Source organism: Theropithecus gelada, chromosome 4 (genome assembly GCF_003255815.1).
Source record: "Theropithecus gelada isolate Dixy chromosome 4, Tgel_1.0, whole genome shotgun sequence".
In the NCBI taxonomy this organism is placed as follows: domain Eukaryota; kingdom Metazoa; phylum Chordata; class Mammalia; order Primates; family Cercopithecidae; genus Theropithecus; species Theropithecus gelada.
In genome coordinates, this window is record NC_037671.1 from 45,845,616 (window position 1) to 45,861,995 (window position 16,380).

Consider the following 16,380-nt stretch of genomic DNA (forward strand, 5'->3'; position numbering starts at 1 on the left):
TTAGTAGAGACGGGGTTTCACCGTGTTAGCCAGGATGGTCTCAATCTCCTGACCTCGTGATCTGCCCGCCTCGGCCTCCCAAAGTGCTGGGATTACAGGCCTGAGCCACCGCGCCCGGCCCCACTGTATCTTTGAGCTGTGTTCCCCTATTCTTTTTTTTTTTTTCTTTCTTTCTTTCAGTACTAGAGTCTTTCCCCGCTTCCTGCTATTGCCCGGCTCCTGATACGTCCTTCCTTCTGCGGCCAAGCCTCCAATCCCTGCTTTCAAGAGAGCCCCATCTTTCGCCATCACGTAGTGTGCCACTTCCCCAACCCCAGGCCCTGCCCCCGTGGCCCCGCCTCCGATGACGCAGGACGCCAAGTGCGTGGGGATTCCCGCGGCCCTGGCCACTACCCGGCCTGCCCCGCGGCAAGATGGAGACCTGAACGCAGCTGGCAGCGGCGGAAAGTTTGTTGTGGGGTTGGAGTAGTCGGGCGGGGAAGCCAGAGTTGGGGGGGATTGCGGGGGCCCTAGTCTGTAGTAGGAGCGAAGGGGGTACTGGCTCCAGGGTTGAAAAGAGGAGATGGAATGGAGTAAGGTCCGAGGCGGAGAGGAAAAAAGGAGTTGGGGCGGACCGGGGCCCTAGGGTTCAGTGGCAGCCCTAGGGGAGGGAGATTTGGGGTGGGGCAGCCCGAAGTAGGTGTTGTGCGGGTCCTGGAGAAGCAGAGTCACAAGTTGGAGGAGAATTTCTTTAGCCGCGAATAAAGAAGCCTGGAGCGTGGGATAGAGGCCCGACTGTATCTGACCGGCCAGAGGGGAAAGGGATCTTTCTAGTAGAGTGGGATAGTGAGGAAGAGAGATCTGGAGGATGCCGGGCAGATCTGCTAAGGAGGGAACTAAAGCCAGTCAAATGACACTTCTAGGCTTAGAACAGCCTTTCCACAGCTCCTGTAGCAGCATCTGCCCCAATTTCAGCAGAAGATTCAGGTGCCCCAGGGACTGGAAGAAATTACATTGCCTACTTGGAAAGAAGAAGAGATAGCGACTTGCCCCCGCCCAACCCCAGAGCGGGTAAGGTGGCTTCCAGTGACAGGTTTCTGGCTGGCATGCTCCCTGGGAGGAGGATGCATGGGCTTAGAGTGATGCCAAGAATCATTTGGTCTGAGAAGGGCTCTCTTCTATAGAGGTTGTCCTTTGTCTGAGGTCCTTAAGTTAGTGTTTGGCGTAGATTGCAGGCTGACTTTTGAGAGTTGGTGTAGAATTAAGCCTTGTGTGCCTTCACCTATGCAAGCAAACCCGGACAGAGGCCTAGAGACCAGGCTGAAGGATTTTAACACATCCCTGTCACAAGCAGTTTCCTACATGCTCATTGTTTCTGCTTCAATTTCCCCATCACATTTTCACTTTGGAGTCCTGCCTGGAAGTGGAGGTTTGTGGGTGACAGATGGTGGGGAGTCATGAGAAAACAAATTCTGATCGCGTTCACTGACCATTTAGGTACTTGCTGTCACCAGCTCCTGAATTCATTCTCGCTGCGTGTCTACTTTTGCTCTTTTGGTAAGAAGGGCTCATTAGTGTTCTTCTGGGGATGTGGATTTTGGTCGGGATATCAGAGGTGAGGGAAAGGCAGGTTGGGATTACGGAGAAAAAATGTAGATCAGTTTCTGGTAAGAGATCAAGCAGACTGATGTAAAGCCTCTGGTAATGTTTAGCACCTCCCAATCCTTGAGATCCCTAATATTTGAGAGCTGCTTTACAGTTGGACAAGTGTGGTGATGGAAAGAAAGGATCATGGAACTTGCTCTTTTCTTTTCTGGTAGTTTTTTTCTCTCCTCTGTAATCTTCCCATCGACCACTTTTGAAAAAATCAGTTTCACTAGCCAAACTAAGCATGGCCTGAGAGGTGGTGGATTTGGTGTTGGAGAGAAAGGAAGGGGACTGGAGCCAGAGAACACAGTGAATGTGGCCTTCACTTCCTTTGGTGAGTGTTATGCCCTAGCCAGAGTTGGGAGTAGCCTTCTTACTGAAGCCTGCTTCAGGATCAGCATTGCTTCATGGTGGACTGGGAGGTCTGGTTTGATCTAGCACTCTTCATTAACTATCTGCTCTCTACTTATACCCCCAACCAAAGGCTTACTCCAGACAGAACAACCCAAGTCGCTGTTACTAGGTCAGCTTCAGTACCTTTAGGTATCTGAAGAACTGATGATATGTAGCTGTGACTCCATTTCTGATGGTTGAGAACCTCCTTTTCCTGAGGACAATTTGTGCCCCCTTGAAAATTATAATTGTAGTCACCCAAGGGTAGTGTGGTGAACACACATAACGGTTCATAGCACTGACTCAGCCTGGCATGGTGGCACATACCTGTAGTCCCAGCTACTTGGGAGACTGAGATGGGAGGAGCATTTGAGGCCAGGAGTTTGAGACTGCAGTGCACTATGATGGCACCTGTGAATACCCATTGTACTCCAGCCTGGGCAACGTAAGAGATGCAGTCTCCAAGAAACAACAAAAAAAGAAAGCACTGGCCGGGTGCAGTGGCTCACTCCTGTAATTCTAGCATTTTGGGAGTCTGAGGCAGGCGGATCATGGGGTCAAGAGATCGAGACCATCCTGGCCAAAAAGGTGAAACCCCATCTCTGCTAAAAATACAAAAATTAGCTGGGTGTGGTGGTGCGCGTCTGTAGTCCCAGCTACTCAGGAGGCTGAGGCAGAAGAATCGCTTGAACCCGGGCGGTGGAGGTTGCAGTGAGCTGAGATTGCACCACTGCACTCCAGCCAGGAGACAGAGCGAGACTCCACTCCAAAAAAAAAAAAAAAGGCACTGACTTTGCCATTTGTAGCTCTGTGACCTTTATTAATTGCATAGCTTTATATGCCTCAGTTTTCTCATCAATCAAATGTGGGTAGTGAGAGTGTCTATCGCATAGGGTTGTTTCGAGGGTAAATTAGTTAATACATTAATATTCTTACTCAGTGCCTGACAGTACGTTTTAGTTATACTAGTCAGATCTCAGCACTAATTTCTGCTTCATGGTTGAACCTGCTGTCTGTATAGCATCTACATTGGTTTGGGCTGCTAGCCTGATGTTAAAGAGATGAAGCAGAGCTTTTGGATAATACAGATTTTTTTGTTGTGAGAATATCCTCCTTAGGCTATTTAAAGCGATGTTAAAATGCCAGTGATTTCTTGTTTGAAGCTGTGAGGCTATACAATTATCTTTGCAGTTGAGTAATGATGATAATAATAACAATAATGGTGCTTATTGAGCACATTCTGTGCCTAGGATTGTTGTAAGGGCTTTTCATGCATTAACTGATTTAATTTTTGATTTTTTTTTTTGAGATGAAGTCTCGTTCTTGTCGCCCACGTTGGAGTGCAATGGTGCTCTCCTCACTGCAACCGCCGCCTCCCACATTGAAGTGATTCTCCTGCCTCAGCCTCCCAGGTAGCTGGGATTACAGGTGCCCACAACCATGTCTGGCTAATTTTTGTATTTTTAGTAGAGATGGGGGTTTCACCGCATTGGTCATGCTGGTGTTGAACTGCTGACCTCAGGTGATCTGCCCACCTCTGCCTCCCAAAGTGCTGGGATTACAGGCATGAGCCATCGTGCCTGGCCAATTAATTTAATGTTCATAATCATATGAAGTAGATAACTTATTATCCCTGTCTTACAGATGAGAAAATGGAGGCAGAGTGGTTAAGTAATTTGCTTAAGATCACCCAGCTAGTAAGTGACAGAGCTGGGATTTGAACCTAGGCAATCTAGCTTCAGCAGTTGAGCTTTTTTTTCTTTAGGTTGATATCAAGTTAACTTAAATATGCCTAGTGGCAATTTGTGTCTCTTGTTTGTTTGACTGTATCCTGGTTCATGTTTGTTTGTCAAGATGGTTAAATGTATATCCATATTGTAGTAGAAACTTTTTTGATTATTTAAAAAAATGTTTAGGGGCTGAGTTTTTCATCACAACCCTCTTTCCTCTCAGAACTAGTAACTGGTGCATGGGCTGTGGGGAGGGAGCTTCTGTGCCATGTCAGCCAAATCTGGGCTGTCTTCATGATTCAACTTGGTGATGTGATGCGACCTTGGGCCTGGGTTGAGTGGGCAGACTGACATTAGAATCTACACTGAGCACACCTTAAAGGGGTGTGTGTGTTTATTAATGTAGATGTACATATAAGGCTCATTTCTAACTTTGATTACTGACATGAGCAGTTGATTAGCCATAGTAAATATTAGATTCATAGTCTGGATATAATTTTTTTTAAAAAAAGCAAGACATCACCCCCCCCCAAAAAAAAAAACTTAATGTCTTTCCTGAATAAAATTAATAAAATTTAAAACAATAAATAGTAAAAATAGGAAGTAGCAAACTACACAGAAAAAAAAAAAAAAAAAAGTGGCATTTTAAATAGCTCCCTCCCCTCAGCTAGAGGGGAAAATGGAAAACAAATGTGCTGCCGAAGAAGCCTGTGTTGTTTGAAGAAGGCCCTGGCAGCGGTGCTCAGTCTGTCCCTTTAGCCAGGCAGGAGGCCCAGTGTAGCCTTGAGGCAGAGGTGTGCCCAAGCTTTGATTGACTAGCTTTCCTTTGCCCTGTATTTAAGACTCACTCTCCTCCTCCTTCTGAGTCATGTCCTGTCTATTTAACACACCCTCAGGGCCCTTCTTTTTCTTCAACAAATGACTCTACCCTGCCATTGAAGTAGGCGCGTGTCTGTCATCTAATTAGATTTCAGGGGAATTGGGGGCTCGGGACTTGGGCTTTCCCTGGGAACTCTGCGCTGGCCCTCTGATGACCTTTCCTATTTGTTTGGCACATGTGATTTTGAGAAGCAGACAGTATCTGTCAGACGAATTGCTCCCCACTCCATGAACTCGGGAGCCATATATCTTAGGATAGTGTACTTTATCTTGCATTGCGTGGCAGTCAGCGTGCTGAACGTGTTATCTCTGAAGATGATACCTTTGTACTTTGGTAGAAGTCCTCAAATTTTCTGGATGCAGGTCACATTTTAGTAAACTATGGAGTTGCAAGGTGAAGGATGATGTATTTTGAGCTGATTCTTCCCTTTTACTGTTTTGTTTGTTGTGTAAATCGATTCTCAGAGTGCCTGTTATTCAGGAATTTATGAAGCCAATCCCTTTACTTCCTTCTCACCACCATATTTTGAATGCCAACGACCTCTGGGTGAAGGAAACTTCATTTCTCACCTGGATTCAGCCTCTTAAATAGCTCTCTGAACTGACCTCATTCTAGCGTCTAGATCTTTGCATACACTGGTGCTACTCCTTTGCCTTCCTTTTTGTCCTTCACATCTCAGTTTATTTTTATTTTATTTTATTTTTTTTTGAGACGGAGTCTTGCTCTGTCGCCCAGGCTGGGGTGCAATGGCCGGATCTCAGCTCACTGCAAGCTCCACCTCCTGGGTTTACGCCGTTCTCCTGCCTCAGCCTCCTGAGTAGCTGGGACCACAGGCGCCCGCCACCTCGCCCGGCTAGTTTTTTGTATTTTTTGGTAGAGATGGGGTTTCACCGTGTTAGCCAGGATGGTCTCGATCTCCTGACCTCGTGATCCACCCGTCTCGGCCTCCCAAAGTGCTGGGATTACAGGCTTGAGCCACCACGCCCGGCCCACATCTCAGTTTAAATGTTACTTCCTTTAGAATCTCACCCCTGCCCCCTTGAGTGCCCTTCTTCTGTGCTTCTGTCTGATACTTATGCTGTGTCATAATTGCCTATTTACTTGTCTGATTCTCATAAGATTAAGTGCCCTGAGAACAGAGACTATGTCTTATTCACTACTCTGTTTGTAGCATTTAGGACAGTGCTGGGCCGTAATAGGTGCCTTTTTTTTTTTTTTTTGAGACAGAGTCTCGCTCTGTTGCCCAGGCTGGAGTGCAGTGGCCGGATCTCCGCTCACTGCAAATTCTGCCTCCCGGGTTCAGGTCATTCTCCTGCTTCAGCCTCCCATGTAGCTGGGACCACAGGCGCCCACCACACCCGGCTAATTTTTTTTTTGTATTTTTAGTAGAGACGGGGTTTCACCGTGTTAGCCAGGATGGTCTTGATCTCCTGACCTCGTGATCTGCCCATCTCGGCCTCCCAAAGTGCTGGGATTACAGGCGTGAGCCACTGCGCCCGGCCATATATGCTTTATGATGTTATGGTGCATGTAGAATGAATAAAATGTGGTGAGCAGTCTCATCTCATGCCAATCTTATCTTCTATGGTGCTGTCAAAATTATTTTCCTATACAATAGTCTTCCTGGCTGGGCGTGGTGGCTCACGCCTGTAATCCCAGCACTTTGGGAGGCTGAGGTGGGTGGATCACAAGGTCAGGAGTTCGAGACCAGCCTGATGAACATGGTGAAACCCTGACTCTACTAAAAATACAAAAATTAGCCAGGCGTGGTGATGCACGCCTGTAATCCCAGCTACTCAGCAGGCTGAGACAGGAGAATCGCTTGAACCCAGGAGGTGCAGGTTGCAGTGAGCCAAGATCGCATAATTGTACTCCAGCCTGGGTGACAGAGTGAGACTCCATTTCAAAAAAAAAAAAAGAGTCTTCCCTTAGAAATGCCATGGGTTCTTCCTTACTTAAGTTAAAGCCCACACTGTCTAGCTTGGCATGCCAAAAGGCTCCTTATACTGGGGTCCAGACCCAGACCATTAGCCTGAGTTGCTGCCACTCCACCTCATCTGTCCTGTGCTTCATTGCTCCCAAATTTCTCACTGCTCCCGAACCTGTCATGGGCATCCATTTACCTTCATCTTCTTTGCCTGTGTACTTCACTCAGTCCGTAATGCTCACCTCTGTCTCTAAAACTGCCCATCCCCTAAGACCCAGCTCCTTTGTCACCTCCAGTGAGAAGCCTCCCCTGCTTTTCTTTCCTCCTCTTGGCCCCCCACAGCATTTTCTTTGAACCTCTGTTTTGGCACTTACCATGTTGTTTGGTGAGGTCTCTGTTTACTTGTCTGTTTCTTTCACTGGGCTGATCTCCTGTAGACAGGGTACTTTGGAGAGCATGTGGTGGAAAGGAGTTTGTGGGAATGGTAATGAATAGTGTGAAAGAATCTGATTGTGGAGCTAGGCCGACCTGGTTTAAATCCTAATTCTGCCACTCACCACCTTTGCAACTTTAGGCAAGTTCCTTAACCAGTAGGATTCTTAGTCTCATCTTGGTCTCTAAAATGAGGTTGGCTGGGTGTAGTAGCTCACTCCTGAAATCCCAGCACTTTGGAAGGCTGAGGCAGGAGGATCACTTGAGGCCAAGAGTTTGAAGCCAGACTGACTGTGCAACATAATGAGATTCTGTCTCTACAAAAAACATACAAAACTTAGCTGGGTATGGTGGCTTGTGCCTGTGTTCCTAACCTTCAGGAGGAGGCTGAGGTGGGAGGATCACTTGAACCCAGGAGTTTGAGGCTGCAGTGAGCTATGATTGTACCACTGCACTCTGGAATGGGTGACAGAGCCAGACCTAATCTCTAAAAAAACTAAAAACAAAACAAAATAAAATAAAATAAGGGTGATATCTTTTTTGCAGGAGTAATGAGTTCATAGCTTATATCATGGTGCCTGGCATATAAAGGACACTTGGGGCTGGGCACGGTGGCTCACGCCTGTCAATCCCAGCACTTTGGGAGGCCGAGGCAGGTGGATCACCTGAGGTCAGGAGTTCGAGACCAGCATGGCCAACATGGTGAAACCCCATCTCTACTAAAAATACAAAAATTAGCCGGGCGTGGTGGTAGGCGCCTGTAATCCCAGCTACTCGGGAGGCTGAGGCAGGAGAATCGCTTGAACCCAGGAGGTGGAGGTTGCAGTGAGCCGAGATCGCGCCATTGCACTCCAACCTGGGGCACAAGAGCAAGACTTCATCTCAAAAAAAAAAAAATAAATAAATAAAGGACACTTGGTAAATATTTGTTGAATGAATAAATTTCCCATTTTGGAGCTCTGCAAATAGGAAAAGGCTTTGTTCTATTAAATCTAAAATAAGCCTTTTGATTTCTGCCTGGTAGCCAGGAGCATTTTGAGGTGGGAGTAAAACTGAGTCTCCTTTCTTGTGATAAAGCAGTAAAAAAGATGAGATTAGGAACATCATCAATGAGCAGTCTGTGCAAAGATTGTTGGTGTTTCTCCCCATCTCTTGTTTTTTTCTTTTTTTCCCCGAGACAGAGTCTTGCTCTGTCATCCAGGCTAGAGTGCAGTGGCGTGATCTCAGCTCACTGCATCTTCCACCTCCCGGGCTCAAGCAATTCTTCTGCCTTGGCCTCCTGAGTAGCTGGGATTACAGATGCCTGCCACTGTGCTTGACTAATTTTTTTGTATTTTTAGTGAAGATGGGGTTTTACCTTGTTGGCCAGGCTGGTCTTGAATTTCTGACCTCAGGTGATCCACACGCCTGGGCCTCCCAAAGTGCTGGGATTACAGGTGTGAGCCACCATGCCCAGCCTCTCCATCTCTTATTTTGTGATGACTCCTTTGATGATCGTGATATGCTGGCCTTCTCCAGTCCTGGCGAGGTTGGTGGTGGTGGATTCATAATGTAATTAAGACTGGGGATAGACAGAAAGCTGCTCACAGTGGATGACTGGGTGGAGAGTTTCAGTATCCATGTTTCCCAGTATTTTATGGACGGAAAAATGGGTGAAACTGATGGAACACATCCAGGCATTGAGGAAGCCAGACTTTTTGGCCCCACTTTTCTTAGGGCTTTGATGGTCTTCTTGTGCCACAGAACAAGCTTAACTTGGATGCTTCCCACAAATGGGGCTGATAGCTGCATCGTGATCCATTCTTTGCTTTTTTGTTTCTAGTGTAGTTGATGGGGGTAGTCCTTAGGGCCCCAATTCCTACCAAACACCAAATTAATTTCTTTCCAGAAGTTTCGATCTCTTAAGTGTATAATGCCAGATGATACTCCAGTGCGAGTTTACAATCAGATAGGGAAGATACGTCTGAGTTCTCTGGATGGCAGCCTTGTCTGGTCCTTCAACCCTTGTCCCAGCTAGGGGCCTTTCTGTGCTCTCAAAGCACTCAACCACGCTGTACTGGAAGTGACTGTTAACCTGTCTCTCCCCCACTAGGAGTAAGCTCTTCTGTCTCTGAAGCTTCTTAGGGGCGAGCTTTTTTACTGAAGGCCGAGCATTTAGGCACTATAGAGTAAGTGCTGAGCAATGTTGGTTACTGTGTGATCCAACCCAGTCCTTCCTCGGTGGGATTAAAGAAGATGGAATCTACCTGGCAAAACCTTTTGCACCCTTAGGAAGGAAGGTCCTGCATAAACAAAAGGTGATAGTGTTAGCAATAGCATTACTAATTATTTTCCAGGATTTCAGTCATGTGGTTAAATCATCTTCCAGGTGCTTGGCTTCAGCTGTCTCCCTTTTTGCCGTTTATGTTTTTTTTTGTTTGTTTGTTTTTGAGACAGTCTCGCTGTGTCACCCAGGGTGGAGTGCAGTGGTATGATCTTGGCTCGCTGCAACCTCCGCCTCCTGGGTTCAAGCAACACTCAGCCTCCCGCGTAGCTGGGACTACAGGTGTGTGCCACCACACCCAGCTAACTTTTGTATTTTTAGTAGAGACAGGGTTTCGCCATTTTGGTCGGGCTTGTCTCGAACTCCTGACCTCAGGTGATCCGCCTGCCTTGGCCTCCCAAAGTGCAAAGATTACAGGCATGAACCACCATGCCCGGCCATCCTGTTTATGTTCTAATAACACATCCCTAAGCAATCAGGAATGGGTTAAAGGAGGAGGTGAAGTACACACTAGTAGCTTTCCAGTAGCTTTTTTTTTTTTTTTTTTTTTTGAGACGGAGTCTTGCTCTGTTGCCCAGTTGGGAGTGCAGTGGCGTGATCTCGGCTCACTGCAACCTCCGCCTCCTGGGTTCAAGCAATTCTCCTGTCCCAGCCTCCCGAGTAGCTGGGACTATAGGCGCCTGCCACCACGCCTGTAGAGAGAAGGGAGAACAAGGGAGTTCTCTCCCTTGTCCCTGGGTGTGAGAATGTGCCTTGTATTGTGGCATATCTTTGCAGATGGCAACTTGGTGGGGAGTGATAAACTACATTTTATGTTAAGCAGAGAGGGGAATTAGTGAGCCAGGCAGACTGGATCGTGTTGGATATCTTAGGCTTGAAGGGGGACTAAGTCTCCTTGACTGGCCTTGAGTAGAAGGGTGGGACCTCTTCTTTGTTAGTTACTATCTTGTGCCAACTGCGTGCTAGGTGACATTTAGAATTTTTTTTTTTTTTTTTTGAGACGGAGTCTCGCTCTGTCACCCAGGCTGGAGTGCAGTGGCCGGATCTCAGCTCACTGCAAGCTCCGCCTCCCGGGTTCACGCCATTCTCCTGCCTCAGCCTCCCGAGTAGCTGGGACTACAGGCGCCTGCCACCTCGCCCGGCTAAGTTTTTGTATTTTTAGTAGAGACGGGGTTTCACTGTGTTAGCCAGGATGGTCTCGATCTCCTGACCTCGTGATCCGCCCATCTCGGCCTCCCAAAGTGCTGGGATTACAGGCTTGAGCCACCGCGCCCAGCCGACATTTAGAATTTATAAAGGACATGGCCCCTCTTTGTGAGAAGCTTCTGTACTGTGGTGGGGAACTCAGCACCCATCCCTTGAGAGGAGGATCTGCCTATGGAGAAGCCATCCTACACCCCAAAACCCTGGACTTCTACTCAGCTAACCAATAGGAGAAAACTCTGCTTATCATTTTGGGTACCAAGCGGTGGGTGGCCTCTTTATACCTTCACAGGTAGCCCAAGTAGGGAATTGAATCTCAGAAGTCTTTGAGGGTCTTGATATTAGGGCAGAATTGTCCTGGTTTTCCTGTGGCTGGCTGGAAAAGAGAGCTTTCTAGGCTTTGCGCTGGCATTGGAGACGGGAACTGGGTTCTGTCCCACTTCTGCTTGTGTCTTGGGCAAATCACTTGTCCTTTCTCACCCTTACAATGGGAGAGCTCCCTATTCTTTGTGCCTCACTGGACCATAAGCATCAAAGGAAATATCGTGGAACGGAAAGAGCTTCTGGAATGGTAAAGCACAGTGTAGATGCAGGGTTTTTGTCTGTTTGCCTAGGAACTGTTGGTTTTGCCATAAACATATATCCCTTGTATAAAATACTAACCATACAGAAAAATATACAAAATAAAAAGAAAATCCTCCCTTTCTTCTCCCATTGTTCCTGCCTAACTTGTTTCCCTAAAGATAGGGAACCATTGTTTGCCATTTATCTTGTACCCTTCTAATCTTTTTTTTTTTTTTTTTTGAGACAGAGTTTCGCTGTTGTCACCCAGGCTGGAGTGCAATGGTGTGATCTTGGCTCACTGCAACCTCCACCTCCCGGGTTCAAGCGATTCTCCTGCCTCAGCCTCCCGAGTAGCTGGGATTACAGGTGCCCGCCACCACGTCCAGCTAATTTTTTGTATTTTTAGTAGAGATGGGGTTTCACCATGTTGGCCAGGCTGGTGTTGAACTGCTGACCTCAGGTGATCTGCCTGCCTTGGCTTCCCAAAGTGCTGGGATTGCAGGCATGAGCCACTGCGCCTGGCCTCTAATAGTTGTTTTATACGTCTAGACATTCTTCACCAAAACTTAATACTAATGCATACTCTTCTTCAACTTTCTCTGTTCACTTAACATGTGACCCAGGAGTGGAATAGTCCCTGTTGGAGCCACTGAGGATCCTGGTTACAGCCTCCTTCGCAGCTGAGTGGGTTCCTCTGGGGCTGGTTCCCTGGGAGGAATGGAGAAGCTTTACTAGAGGGTCTTGCCACAGCAGGCACCGTGGCTGTCTCTGAGGGACATTTTTTTATTCTGAGATGAAATTGGCAGGAGTGTCCTTGAGTGGGAATCAGGATGGATATAACAGTGATGTGGGCATCGGCACTCCCATCTCACCTGTGTCTCTCCCCTTCACTCATTTCATTTTTGCTTAGGAAAAGAAAAAAATCATCTGATTTCTCAAATCCTATTTTAGTGTAGTGAGAGTCCCTGATTTCTGAAACCTTGAATTAGCCATATCACTTGCTACTCTTTTAAAAGCACACCAGACCCAGTTGGTGTTTTTGTTTTCCTGTGGGTGAGGATTCCGAAGGTCACCTGTCAGTGGCTGTGCTCAGTCTAGGGCAGGGGTCAGGGCCTGTTGGAAGAGTTGTTGTCTTTTTTTTCTAGACAGTTGTCTCATCTTCATAGTCAGGCCTTGGCCTTTTTGAGCTCTTGGGCTGTAGTCAGAGCAACATGGGGAGCCCAGTGTGTAGGCAATTATTGAAAATGTTTCCTGTCTCCATGAATCTTGATCCTAGGCTTGAGAAAAGGCTGGGTCCACCTGTGTGGCCAGGGTGGTGACTCTTCCCTTTTTGCCCCGAGTCATCAGAGAGCCTGCAGGGCATCCTAGAACAGGAGAGAGGACCCCTCTCCTGTCTTTTCCCTGCCAATATCTTGCCCTCTGCTAAGCATCAGTGGGTGTGGATATATGTGTTGTAGTCCTGTCCTCCCGCCCCAGGGGACGCATCTTGTGGGGTCTCTGGAATGTCACTGCTTTTGCCTCATTTGCCTTGCAGTCTGTGAGCTGGAGGTGTCACTTCCCCCAGGGTAGTCTGGAGGCTTCATGGAAGAGTTGTTTCTGCTGTTGATGGGAGAGCTTCTTGCATGTTGCTCGTGTTGCTCGTTCTGAGAGGGGAGAATAGTCCATGTTGCTCCTCTGGGGCTGGCTCCCTGGGAAGTGCCACCCCTGGCCAGGTGGCAGTATGCAGCCCGCGCTTTTGACTGGCCCAGCTGTAGGCCAGGCACACACTGCCCCATTGTACTGTGCTTTCCGACGCAGCCCTTGTCATAGCCTCTAATCCTTGGGCTGCTTCTCTCCCAGCCCCTCAGAGCCTGTGGGAGGTGGTGGGATGGACTCTGCTGGCACTGGTGCGGGATGGGTGGCAGCTGCAGCTGTGGGTGGCTTTGTTCTTACAGCCTAGCTTTCAGAGTCCTGGTGCAGCCTGGCAGCAGTGTTTGGGGAACAGGCGAGATAGAGGAGCTGAGCCCCTTCTCCAACAGCCGTCCTCTCTTTCTGTTGACCAACCAGAGAGGCTTGTTGCCTGAGGTCAGCAAGCTGGCCTCCCTGGTTGGCAGGGGGAGGGCTTGGCTTCCACCTGGCATGGTTTCCGGATGGGAGAAAGCCCCTGAGGGTCTGGTGGTAAGTCTGCAGTGCTTCCCGTCAGGAGAGTGCAGTGTGCGGTGTGTCCCCTTGGGCATCCTGCAGCTTGCCATTCCTCTGCTTTCTCTCTGCAGCTCCGGAGTTGGGCTGCTCACAAACCAAGCTGTCTGTTTATATGGAGTGCCTGGAGGGCGTCTGCCATGAGTCTGTCGCTAACTGCACTAACCAGGAGAGCTGGCTGGTTGGGGAGAAGACACTAACCCTGTGAGTCTGACCTCGGCCAGCTAACCTGCCCTGGGGTGCCACCAGCAGGGCCTCTGTCCTCCATCCCTCCCCGCAGCCTGGCTGCCTCCGTCCTTAGCTTATGTCGCACCATCTCCTCTGCTCTCTTGTTCTTACTACCGGGTCCCTCTATTTTCCCAGTCTCCCTCTGCTGTGGGTGGGGCTGTGCCCCCTTCACGGCCATCTGCCCATCACCAGCCTGCTGCTGGGCTCCACTGACCCCCCAACACCATCACCCTCCCCCAAGTCGGCAGCATGCTCTTCACTTCTCCATTTAAACAGAATCGGTTGGAGTTTCTGTTGAATCTGTGCTTTTAGCACCACAGAGTTTGAGCAGATCCCTGTTACCATGCTGCTGCTGCTTCTCACGCCTCAGAGACAGATGAACTAGAGTGGGAAGGGATTTTTCTTCTAGACCAGATCATTTCCTCCCTTTATCAAGAAGGGAAGGTTGGATAGTGTCCCTGTTCCTCTCACCCTAGGATAAGAAGTTAGCATCAGCTGCAAGGTTCTCTTTAGGATTGGGGAGGTAGAGGAAAACCTTGGCCTGCTTCTGGGGAGTTCCCTGGGCAGAAGAGTGAAACTACTTAAACTGAATGCTGGGGCCCCGAACCGGGGACCCATGTGAGACGTCACTCCCATTGGTGACCGTTGCTCTGGGAGGTGGAGTTTGGTCCCCCCACCTCTTTTCACGTCTGGAGCTTCAGGTGGACTTTAGCCATGAAAAGCTGGGAAGGGCGCCTCAGTAGAGTGGGGGCAGGACCTAGCTTCGGACTCCACACTGGGCTCAGAAAAGGTCCTGGCCTCAGACTGGGAGATGGGTGAGTGCAGCCTGGTGTGGAGAAGCTCCCACGCAATCCCTTCTCCCTCCAGGCTTGGGAAGGAGAGGCGGGTCTGGAGATCATGAGAAAGTTGATTGCCTGTTGTTTCCTGGTGTTCCACACAGGTCACTCTAGATAGGCTGTGGCTCTGGCTTCTGGAGGTGGTGCGGTGCTGGGGAGGCTGGACTGGGGAGCTTGGGACCTGAAGGCTGCCTAAGTGGATTCTGTTCCCCTTGGGCTGGGCGAGAGAAGACAGGAGCCTACCAGCATTGGGTGGGAGCTTGTAAATGGGAGAGGGTGTATTATGGGCCCGGAGCGAGGAGGGTAGCACTCCCGAGCAGGATGATGATTTCTCAGAGGTTGATACATTAAGAGACCAAAGTTGGTAGGGGATATCCATGTTGATGAGAAATATCCTTTTTTTTTTTTTGAGACTGAGTTCTGCTCTTGTTGCCCAGGCTGGAGTGCAGTGGCGATCTCAGCTCACTGCAACCTCCGCCTCCTGGGTTCAAGCGATTCTGCTACCTCAGCCTCCCGAGTAGCTGGGATGATAGAAATGCACCACCATGACCAGCTCATTTTGTATTTTTAGTAGAGACGAGGTTCTCCATGTTGGTAAGGCTGGTCTCGAGCTCCCGACCTCAGGTGATCCACCCGCCTTGGCCTCCCAAAATGTTGGGATTACAGGCATGAGCCACTGTGCCTGGCCCAGTGAGAAATATCTTGATGAAAATGCACTATATCCGATAAATGAATGTATGTACTATGCAGTATTAAGGATTTATAGTACTGATCAATATCCATGTGGAAATGAATTTTATTGTATGATTAATAATAGTGAATGTATGATAGTTGATTAATGAATAAACAATACCTGCTTATATGCATGTGGATTGAGCTCGTAATGTATTATTATATATGAGTGTACTATGTACAAATAAGCATTTATAGTACTATATATTATTCATGGGGACTAGCAGTAATGCAGAGATGTTCAGGGACCCCAAATGAGGAGTTGACAAACTGGAGGCTTTCTTGACTTGGCTCTGACCAGGAAAGCAAAAGGACCTGGAGTTGAGGCCTGGTTGAGGGCCAGTCCTTCACTTTGGCCTTTCTTAGGAGAGGGCATGGGGTCTAATGTCAAATGCAGGCTATGACCTTGGGGATTTCTTGCCCTCCTTTTTTGCAGGGAGGGGTTGGTTTGCCTGGCTCTTTAGCCCCTGTTTCTGTGAAGTGTTTTTCTGGATGTGAGGCTGGGTGGATAGACTTGGAAGTGTTTGCTCAGGTGGGAGCCAGGTGAGCTCTCACAGGTCACCAGCACTGTTCTGAGTCCTCAGGATTGCTTTGGGGCAGAATAATTCCCACTGTTTTTGGCTTTCAAAACCCTGTCAATCTGGTTTAGAGTAGGCCGGGGGCCAGTTCAGGGCTGCAGGCAACTTGTCCCGAGAGGGTGAGGTTGTACTTGCCCAGAGGGGTGGCGGGCATGGCTGTTGGAGGGGCAGCAGGGCTGGTCTGGGCACAGACTGACATCTTCTAGCCTTGTCTTCAGCCCAGAGCAGAACCTCTGCCCAGGCCCCACCCCATGAGCTGTTGGCTGCCTGCCTGCCACGCGCCCGGGATTGCTGAAGGCTTTGCTCATGTATCTCAGGAACAGCTGCATGCCGGAAACTGAGGGCTGGTGGCAAGCAGGAGGGGTACCCCGGAGACGACGTGGGAGAGACCGAACCCAGCTTTGGTGGGGTCAGCCCACTGCTCTGGGGGATTGCTCTGCTATTCACGGGGAGTCAGAGGGAGGATGGCTGTATTAATGGTGCAGGGAGTGGGGATCTTCATGAGCAATCCCCAGGACCAAGGCCGGGTCACCTGGTTCCAGGGCTGACCCTTGCAGGGTGGCCATTTGTGTTCCTTGGATATCAGTTGGGGCAGAGACTGGATTTCAGAGGCTTGAGAAGTGGCCAGACTTGTGTGGCGGGAGTGTAGCTGACCCCCACTGGGGCACAGCTTCCTATAGGCTTGCAGAGTTCAGAGACTCCACATCCAGCACTTACAGCTCAGGACAGTTCCTGAGAGGGAGGCCCCAGTCCCTGTGTGATCAGACAGTTGTGTTTTAGTGGTTGATGAGCGGCTTTAGGAAGGGCTTG

At 49.0% G+C, this 16,380-nt stretch overlaps 1 protein-coding gene across 18 annotated transcripts in view; it reads left to right on the forward strand.

Moving 5' to 3' along the window:
• Window positions 1-342: 342 nt before the first annotated feature.
• TJAP1 (tight junction associated protein 1) overlaps window positions 343-16,380 on the forward strand; it is a 29,208-nt gene continuing 13,170 nt past the window's right edge. For 5 of the 18 annotated variants that reach the window (XM_025381751.1, XM_025381737.1, XM_025381748.1 and 2 more), the window contains exons 1-2: window positions 343-447; window positions 903-1,050. Coding sequence is in view for 1 of the 18 variants with exons in the window: in XM_025381736.1 (XP_025237521.1) it covers window positions 13,137-13,175 (39 nt within the window). In the remaining 17 variants the exon portion in view is untranslated. Of the gene's footprint in view, window positions 448-902; window positions 1,051-1,476; window positions 1,537-12,955; window positions 13,176-13,270; window positions 13,401-16,380 lie in introns of those variants that run through there. The other 13 variants (XM_025381745.1, XM_025381750.1, XM_025381752.1 and 10 more) reach the window with 6 other exon arrangements.